Raw genomic sequence first — 10,211 nt, 5'->3', positions numbered from 1 at the left:
TAAAATAAGTGATGATTTACTCGAGCGAGAATGCTTGTCCAGTTGAGGGTCCACTCCATGTTTAGCTTTCATGGACTTAAAAATATGGTTCATGCCTCTTCAACCAAGCCAGCATCATGTCTACAGGCAGAAAGAACACCTGTAAAGGTAATTTCATTTTGCTTCAAACTCAATCCTACCATCTCCACAGAGATGTTTACTTGCTTCCATTGATCTTCCATCATGCCAACACCCCCACAATGGTCCCAGTCTCCTACACAAACTATCCTTTTTGGTATAGAATCAAACAAAGCCAACCCTTCTACTTCAAGATCCATGTTGACAACTTGCCATATCTCTGAACAGGGAAAAGGCTAGCGAGCTTAAGCCCTTTTAGCACACCCTGTGATCAAATCAGACTAGGCTACAATATCTTCTGAAGCCCATTAAATAATCCTATTGCATCCTTTATGTTTCAAGGATGTATCTTGCTTGGAGGGGAAAAGAAGGATAAATACCACCGTTGAGTTCTGTTGAAGGAAGGAAGTATTATGGAATGGAGAGAAATTCAACTCTTACATATTTCCTCTCATTATATCGAAACATTCACATCTTTTGATCCCAAAAGCACCAGGAAAAATAAAGAACAAAAGAAAAAAGTATTACATCAAAGTCATGCAGATTTCATCTCATTACACAAAATGGTGAGCAAGATAACAAAAATGATTGGCAAAGTTGTAATGCCAAAGACGAACGTAATATTAATGACACTTCATGTATAATACCCTTTTAATGTTAACAATCACAGAGACAAACTATATCATACTGCAAAAAGGCTTGGAACTCACAAGTTCTTCCTGAATGATAGGGTTAATGATATCTCCTCATGCACATCGAAGTCTAGCAATGTTCCCATCTTGGTCAGTTCATAGTCTAGGCTCCATACATAACCCATGCCAGATGAGAGATCCAGTATCTCCATGTAGAAGGCAGAAGAGTAACATGGAATGAGGAATTCCTCGTGAATCAGAGTTGAAAAGCCTGTCTCGCCTGAACTGTAATGGGCTCGTATAAAAATCAAAGACAATAACCAAAGCCCACTTGTACAAGAAAATCATATATGTTTGGCAGCTGCGCTAGTGATAAATACTAATTAAGTTTGGTTTTCCATCTCATGCCTCATGGATTTCAGTTGGTAATTAGAGAATGTAGAATTTGGATTCATTAGATTCTTGTCGGATTTCTGGAGACATCTGCATTCTGGTAAAGGGTACGTGTACACGGAAGTTTTTCTGTTCAATTTTCTCACTCTTGGTACCATGATCCCCTTGCGGTCACTTTCATTGAGCATTTCTTTCATCTGATCCTTGAAAGCTTTCCAGCTGCAATACCAGTATTAACAAAATTTACATGAAACCCCTAAACGTCAAGTTCGAAAGCATTGATCTGATTAGCTATTCCATACACTCAGACCTATTAACTTAAGACAAAGGCTCTTGCAGACTAACTCGGGCATAAATTTCACAAATGCTACAATTACAAAGCACTCATATTAAGGGATGGAGATGACCTGAGACCCATGTCCTGCAGTATAACAACAAGCTTTCGTTTATCAGGCATAATGGTCTTAGCATGTCCATCGTAGAGGAATCTTCGGTGACCCATCAGAAAATGTGGGAAGTTTCCACCCTGAGTAGTCACAAAAACCTCACTAGACAAGCATACTATGTAGTCCAGAGCTGCCAATCTTGAAGAAAATCCCTACCAAAGGAGAAAATGAGTATTAGAGCAAGGTGGTTGAAGCTTATGCCATCAGCCAAACACATGGCAAAGAAAAAACCATTAGTATAAGTATTTGAGCAAACCTTATCTTATTTCTTTATTGCCATCTATCCAATTCCTTCATTCAGTCAAGTTAGTTTAACAGCCAAAAATGCATACTCGAATCTTGTCACTTGTTAAATTTTATAGGTAAAAATTGGTGAAAATCATATTCACTGATTGAACTTAGCATCATAAAAACCCAAAATTTACTGTTATAATATGTATCTTGTGCAAACCAATGCGGCAAAATCACCTAGCTTGTAATCGAGTGTGGCCTGTTTGAACCCAGTTAACAGTAAATGTTCGTAATCTCCAATGTTGATTTTTAAATGGATTGAACCAAGTTCCAACCAATGAACCATCTATCCATATCACTAGCCTTAAAATTTGAGAAACCTTTTCAATAATAAGAAGGCATCACCACAATTTATCCAGAAATTATTACTAGTATAACTAAAGATGAAAATACCAAATTTAATGGAGTAGATTCTCTGAGTCACCAGGACTATTTGTAGGTAAAGACGCGGACAAATTGTCAAAGTGTACAAGAGTTCACCTCGTAAGTAGCAAGCTCTTCTGGGGTTGCAAGAGATTCCTTTGTGTGGAGATGGGGAAACATCTTTAGAAGAGGAGCTAAATGTCTTCCTGCTTGGTATATTTTCCCTGATGCCAGATAAATTGAAGTGTCATTACCAAACCCCATGCCACGTAGCATCATCCCAACCTACACTGACAAGAAAAAACAACATCCAAGATTAAAGGTTACTATAAACTTCGACAAATTAAAGATATAGGTAGAGTTCAAACTTCAACGCCCCACCCCCCTGTTTAACCTCAAAACCCAAGTTCTGTATGGTACTTCTCGCATCCCTGTTGCAGCTCTAACTTTAACCAAATATTGTTACATGTACTACAAGAAAAGTCATGAAGGCCGAAAATCTAATAGAACTGGTTCTGAAAATCTAAAATGAGAAAGTTGACTTGCCTACCAAGCGATAGATAAGGGGGATGGTGGGGGGGTAGGGGGTTAAGGAAGAAACTGGACTTGAAATATCAAATCCATCAGGATTATCTCAAATTTGAAGTTCTAAAGGTCATATTGCAATAAAAGTAGCTTATGTTTAGGGTACCTCCAACGGAGATAGTGGGCATTTTCCAGTGATTCGATTGAGACTTGGTAAAATGATACGATCTTTTCGTTTGAACTTTCCCTTCCACCCTTTTTCACGAAGTAAATCCATTTCAATTTTTTCGGCCTTTCCTCCATCATACACACAGCATGAAAAAGCCACCATGTCCTACAGGTATTAAGCAAGCACGCATAGCTTAATTGTTCTTAACCACTTAAAATTAGAAGTACCAAATACTAGATCAGAATACAATGATAAATAAGCATTAGTACCTCTTCAAAGCGGAGGTGAACAGAAACATACTTCCCACCAGTCCTTGAGCTCTTCTCAATCATTCTATTCACTAATTTGTTTGCAAGAGTTGTAATGGGAGAAGAGAACCTCAATGCTTCATAGTTAGTGAGGCATCTCAGAGATTGAATATGAGGTGGGACATTCATTGCCAATCTATTAGCAAAGGGGGCCAAGCGGATAACCCTGCATCAAAAAAATAATCAAGCAAAAGCAACCTAGAAGTTTCAACAGGCAGTAGACAGATTAGGTCAATCTACAAGGTTCATTACATAAATTGTCTGCTATAGCTCAGTTGGCTGTTACCATTCTCTCTGAGAGAGAAGAGTTTTCACAGTTCCAATTTGGTAGAGGATATCATGAAATATTAAAAGGGTTTGACCCATACCCTTGCTTCTGCAAGACAGGATAAACTTCTCCCAAGTAATAATTGACAGAAGCCCAAGCTTGGACGCGGAAGGTTGGTACGTTAGTAATGTTGTAATCATGTCTTTCCATCAATGCCTCGGGCAGCTTTTTCACCACTTTCACATAGTCCTCAAGGGTAGCTATGAAATGATCTTCATCATATATGTCACCAAACTCACTGTAGAAAAATTATTATGTTGTCAATTCTTTGTGTGGGTTTAGACAACAATGCATTTGAAAAAGAGAAGTGCTACTGCCATAAAGAGATCCCACAAAAGTAAATTCACAAATTGATGTGGTTTCATATAATACGTTAGATCTACTTTACAATAAAAGTAGTTTTACAATCTAATGTACCGCATCAACCCACGTTAGTTTGTGGGATCTCTTTGTGGGCTAAAGGATTTCTCTTTGAAAAAATAAAACTATGTTCTTAGGGCAAAAAGAGACCTTAAAAGCACACCCAGAATCCTCATTATGCTGTATATCTCTAAATTTACAGTGCATTTCTGGCATGCTTTTTGGTATGTGTTCTATGCCATTTGATAGGGGCCATATATTAACTCAAAAACTCAAGTTTAACCTCTAAAAACATTACTGATCATTCGTAGGCTTACAAATATCCCAAGTTCTTGGCACTTGGTAGCAAAACTTTTTTTATTTTTATTTATAAGCAAGAAGCAAAACTCAGCAACTACATTAAACAGGGTATTTCAAACCCAGGGAACCTGAGACCCATGTATAGCTCTATGATAGCTAAGGAATATAAAAATTTTTACAAGCTAACATATAGTCCTTAATAACAGCGAATTTCATCTTCACAGCCAGTACATCTAATGGTAGACAACCATGATATTAGTGACTAGGTATGTGATTTAAAGATTGCTCAAGCAGCTGTACAGTGAGATGTTAAAAGACCAAAGTAATTTAGCTACTCACCTTGGATCCCTCCAAACATTATGGAAATCAAATCGAGGGATAACAAGTATCGCATTCAAAAGTCCAGCTACAGCCACTGCATTGCAGATCTAAAAAAAACATAATTAAACATTAAGAACAAGCCTTATATGCACATAAGAGAGATAAAAGAGTACCAACTTATCATACTATTGATGTCTATCAAGCCTTAGAATAGTGCCCCCATTTTATTTTCCCTTTGGTCGATGCCCTCTTTAATTTCTATATCTCCTTTTTTTCAGGAAGTCCGTTTTAGTTTATACAAAACTGAGAAAATCAGAAATAGAATTATTAGAGAAGAATAACATACTGCAGAGCGCTGCTGATTAAGACCACCATTAGCCTCAACAATTAAGTAACCAGTGGGGCCAGATGACTCTGAAATTCAATGGGAAATGTCAGTCTAATGGAATTCCTTTACAGTCACGCTTTAAGAGGCAAAAGAATGAAGGAAGCATTTTAGGTTTAAGACAGGATGTAGGTATTCAGGTCCATAGACAACTTCGTACCATTGACCGAAGGAAAAATATAAGTAAGATAAGAATGCCAAAATATCAGTGATTTTCAAGCATCACATTTATAACATCCCACATCAAAGAGTGGAGAATTACAGAAGTAATCTATGGAAGCCATCTTAAAATAAATATGCTAACTTCATAAAATACCAAAACGTCGTCCAGCAGTTGAGTTTGGGCAAGGTTTCTGCTCTTTTAGCCTCCTTTTGAATTTCCAGACAGAGGATAACTGTGAAAAGAAACAACATTTTCATCTTGGCTGATCACATCAAATTCATTTGTCAAACATACATTAAAGAATACAAACCAAAATAATAGCTTTGCAAAATTATAGTTTAGTTCTAGCCAACTGAAAAATAGTAACAATAAACATAAGTACGAAGGTAGCTTGTTATGCAGCAACACATCAAACAAGCAAAATATGAGAATTTCGATAGCATTGTAATTCTCTGAACAAAAATACTGCTTCGAAAATATAACTGATAACTCTGTTCTGATTACAAATACTCAAGTTAACAAAGAGCATAACTGATAACTCTGTTCTGATTACAAATACCCAAGTTAACAAAGAGCAAAACACAAACAAATATGTCCAGAATGGAAAGTCATGGCGAGTATCTTTTAAAGGAAGGATCTTGCTCTCTGGATCAAACAACATAAATTTGTATTTTGTTGCAGTTCAGGGCATAAATGTCATTTCATGAGTGTGATCACAAAGGCCACGGGCCAAGAAAATTATTCAAAAGAGAATTCCCTAATCGGAATATCAATATAACGTTCCAGTCATCAATTAACTAAATCAAGACAACCATATCCTCTTTTTCTTTGCTTTCTTATCACGTATTATCTTCCCTTAAACCAAACATTCTGTTTGGCTGCCAAGGAATTCCAAAGATTAGAGTAAAAAGGGCAAAGGAAAACCACAAAAGCGAGAAACTGAAACGATTACTCTTTTTTCTTTTTTCTTTTTTTGTGAATTAATCTGATCGAGTTAAACCTGCATGATGTGATCCACTCTTACTAACCAGAGATCTTAAGTAATACTTTCAAAAGAAAAGCGCAGCCGGGATGTTCACATTAATTGTGTCGTACGGTAGTATATATTCCATGACCAGAAGCAAGTAATTTGCTTTACTCCTGAACCTCAAATTTAGCAATCAGCAAGCATGTCTTGCAAAAATACGACAAGAGAGTAAGCATTTAGCCCACCTGTCTGTCAATTTTTTTTTTTTTTTTACTTTTCTTTTCCGGCATTTCTAGGCACCCAAACGAAAAACCCCCAAGAGGAAAAGAAAAGTAATGATGAAAGCGAACCTCAATTGCGGATGAATTATCAGCCTCAATGTCACGCCAGAGCCTGCCAAACATCTCGTGGCTACGGTAGAAGGAGCCAGGAAGAGTTGGACCGGAAACAAAAGCAGAGAAGGGCCCCACGCACATGAGCAGGCCAGACACGTAAAGCAGGGACAGAAGCAGAAGGTTCCGCCGGAACAGAATGCCGTAGCCGCCCCCGAAGCTCTCCTTAAGGGAGTGAACGTAGTGGACCTTAGACTTCACTCGGCGGCGGAAATGGGAGTGACGGGGAGGTGAGGTAGGTGGACTAGGGGAAGTGTTTCCACAGCCACCGCCTCCACCGCAGTTGTCGCTAGAGTAGCCATTGCCGTTGGGAGGGTGGATCTTGGGTTTCATGGCCATCTTCAACTTCAAGTGCGAGTGAGAGAGACAGAGAGTAGCACAGTTTGTCGGTCTACTTTGCCCGAAAGTGAAAAAGAAAAGGGTGTTTTGGACTCTGTGACAGACCGTATCTTCTGCTGCGAGCAGATATATAATTTATTTAATTTAAAAGTACATAAATCACGCAGAGACACACTTCCTTTCAGATTTCACAGCGAGAGAGAGAGAGAGTATGCTTTTGGAGTTGGAGCCGATGACAGTGACAGAGTAGTGGGTAGAAGTACGTCCTTGATTATAGTAAAACTCTATCCATTACTATTCCTTACCATATTTACGTCGTGGGTTTACGTGCGTTATTATAATATTATATATATATATATTTTTTGAGCAAAAATATTGTATCCATTTGTAAGAAGCGATTTGGATTTAAAAATAAATTGAGATGATTTATAAATAATAAAATAAAAATTAAATTATTTATTATATTTTATGTAAAAATTTAAGAAAAGTTTTTTAAAATTTAAAAAAAATATAATGATGAGATAAAATGAAATTGATTAAAATAGATTAAGAATTTTATTGATATTTTTTGAGCAAACATTTATCCAATAATTTTTTTTTTTGTTTCATTATCAAGAAAGTATTTTTAATAAATTTATGATTTTTATTTTTTAAAAAATATTTTTTAAAACAATTTAACTGTTCGGTGGGGATCTCGGTTGGAGTAGCAGCAGCTCCCTATTTTAAATATATTATTAATTTATAATTTTATATTAATATAATAAATCTAAAAATAATTATTGTTATAAATAGTAATTATATACAATAAAATTATTTATAAAATATTATTAAAATATAATTTTTAATATTAATTTTATTTTAAATTTTAAAAAAATTAAATTGTTTATTGTATGTATTTTCAAAATTGCCGCATCAGAGAACTTTAAAATTTACAATGAAAAAAGTATTTTCTTATTTAATATTATTTCATGTGGAAATCTCAAATAAGGCCATATTGTTATGTCTATATATCTTTTAAATTATTTATTTCTTTAATAATACACACGTAGATTCATAAAAATTACTTAAATATAAGATTAGATCGAGATTCTTTTAAAGAACTTAACTGAGTTTTTCGTTTTGCAAAGATCGGATTGAGTTAACGATGTCCATATTCGATCCAATACTATAGGGGCAGTCTCACGATGAGAAATTTTAATATTTAAAAATAATTTTACAATCTGACGTATTGTATCAAATTACGTTAATTTATAAATTTATTTTTATATAATTTCTTCGTAGCTAAAATTATTTTTTTATTTAAAACTTTGGATGGATAGACTTTTATACCCTACACTCCTTTAGTTAGAGAAATTTCAAGTACATAAATATAGAATTATAATAAAAACACATTAAATCGCTTGAAGTGAAAAAAAAAAAGTTCATTATTAAAAAAATATATTTTGTACGTAGATTTTAAATTTATCAGTCATTTTTTTTAAAGAGAATACACAGAACTTACCTATCACTGCAAGTATCATTTTTCTATTATCAAAGCCTTAAAATAAAAACATAACAAATCATAACACTGGTCAAAATAGGAACAAATCAGGCCACAAAAATTATAAAATAGCAGCATTCTATAATCTATTATTTTTATAAATAAAAAATTTATTATAAATAAAATTACATGTCTATTATTTTCTGGGTAAAATGGAAACGTGGCAATGGAAAAGAAGGTTGTTGCCGGTTGGCATGAGAGATCACGTGGCAAAATGTAGAGAAAAGAGAGCCGAGAAGTCTCCGAGACATGCGGTTGCCTCATCCTCTTTTGTTGTTTATAGAAGCAAACCTTTCCTTTCAGAATGTTTTCTTTGACTATTAAGGGCATATGTGTAAAATGATACTAATATTTATTTACTTTTTATTTTATTTTGTCCACTTCTTTGGACCTGGCACCCACTATCTCAAGGCCCGAGCCTTTACCACCCTTTAATGCTGGTTGCTTTTTTTATTATTATTATAAATAAAGAATTGCAAGTAGTGGCACACATTCTTATAGCCCTGTGCATTTTTTCTTTCGAGAACTTATCTTTATGGGTAATGTTATTTATTATTATTTTTTTTATTGATTTTTTATAATTTTATAACGTGATATTAGATATTAAAAATTATTTATTATATTTTATTTATAAATTTTTTTATTAAAAATTATTTATTATATTTTATTTATAAATTTTTTTATCTAATATTTCATTATGAAATTATAAAAAATAAATAATGAATAGATTTTTTCATCTTTTATTCTAGTCGATGAGTTATATATATTTTTATAATTTTTTTTTATCTAAATTGTTTTAGGAGGAATGTTAGATACAGTTGAAGATTGTATAAGCACTGCATATTCATTTTGAAAAAAAAATTCACAATAAAAAATTAAAATTTTCATATACATCATCTAATATTTACTCATTTATTTTTTTAAAATGAGTGAGATGCTTACGTATTCTATGACTACAAATATCATTTCTCTTTAATTTAGATTTTCTGTATCAATATTAATTTAGGCCTTATTTGTTTTCGCAAATGTGAGATGAGTTGAATTGAGATTAAAGTTAAAAGTTGAATAAAATATTATTAAAATATATTTTTTAATATTATTTTTGTTTTAAAATTTGAAAAAATTAAATTATTTATTTTACTTTGTGTAGAAATTTAAGAAAGTAATAATAATTAATTGAAATGAGATGAGATTAATTAAGAGGAATTATGAAAAGAAACGAAAACCGTGTTTTTTTTTTTTGGCATTGAGTGTGTTTAGACTAAAGTTTCCACCAATTTTTGTAACGCACTGACACTCGACAAAATGTTTTTTACCAGTATATTTCGGTAATCTAAGAGAAATGATTTTCAATTTGATAACTCAGGATTATGAATGCAAGATCTTAAACTCAAGACATCGATTTACTCAATTCAACTCGGATCAATCATAATTAATAACTCGAGATTTACATAATTCAGGATTATGATGGTGTAGATCCGATCTTTTAGGGTAGTCCAATCAATTAGATCGATTAAAAAAAGAGCTAGACAATTAGTGAAAGGGAAAAAAAAGGTTTAAAGACTTGGCATTTTTTTAACTATCCATCGCCAATCCATATCGCATGCTGCGAATGAGATGACACCCATCAACACCATGAAACCAAACTCCCTTGATTATAAAATATCAGTTTTCATCAACCCAGACTGACATGAATGAATGAATGAGCTCAGAGTAGCAAGGAGTTTCAAATTCATGACCCTATTCAATAGCCAGTTTGTTAGATACAATATCAAATTGCCTTTGTCGTAAGTGCCCCACTCACCCCTAAATATAGACAGATCGATCATAGATATGATACCCAAAGTGGTCCTACAACTCATTACACCCAGC

General features: G+C 33.8%; 1 protein-coding gene across 1 annotated transcript; it reads right to left on the bottom strand.

The window, feature by feature from the left end:
* Positions 1-628: 628 nt before the first annotated feature.
* On the bottom strand, positions 629-6,910 carry LOC118348331 (O-fucosyltransferase 10-like). Its single transcript, XM_035689884.1, has 10 exons — positions 6,419-6,910; positions 5,255-5,333; positions 4,900-4,967; positions 4,572-4,660; positions 3,613-3,810; positions 3,206-3,410; positions 2,934-3,101; positions 2,360-2,527; positions 1,550-1,740; positions 629-1,361 (listed from the first exon to the last, which is right to left on the bottom strand). Exons 1-10 carry the CDS (start codon positions 6,797-6,799, stop codon positions 1,133-1,135), a joined length of 1,776 nt encoding a protein of 591 aa, XP_035545777.1. The 5' UTR covers positions 6,800-6,910; the 3' UTR covers positions 629-1,132.
* Positions 6,911-10,211: the final 3,301 nt, after the last annotated feature.

This window comes from Juglans regia, chromosome 4 (genome assembly GCF_001411555.2).
Source record: "Juglans regia cultivar Chandler chromosome 4, Walnut 2.0, whole genome shotgun sequence".
NCBI classification, from domain to species: Eukaryota; Viridiplantae; Streptophyta; class Magnoliopsida; order Fagales; family Juglandaceae; genus Juglans; species Juglans regia.
This window is presented reverse-complemented; position numbering and strand designations above follow the sequence as displayed.

Excerpts from the sequence above, each read along its gene's own strand:
- LOC118348331 (XM_035689884.1), bottom strand. The coding sequence starts at position 6,799 with ATGGCCATGAAACCCAAGATCCACCCTCCCAACGGCAATGGCTACTCT. Across the intron at positions 3,811-4,571 it reads AATGTTTGGAGGGATCCAAG|TGAGTTTGGTGACATATATG; the intron begins GTGAGTAGCTAA and ends ATTTTTCTACAG. Across the intron at positions 1,741-2,359 it reads AAGAGCTTGCTACTTACGAG|GGATTTTCTTCAAGATTGGC; the intron begins GTGAACTCTTGT and ends CTCCTTTGGTAG.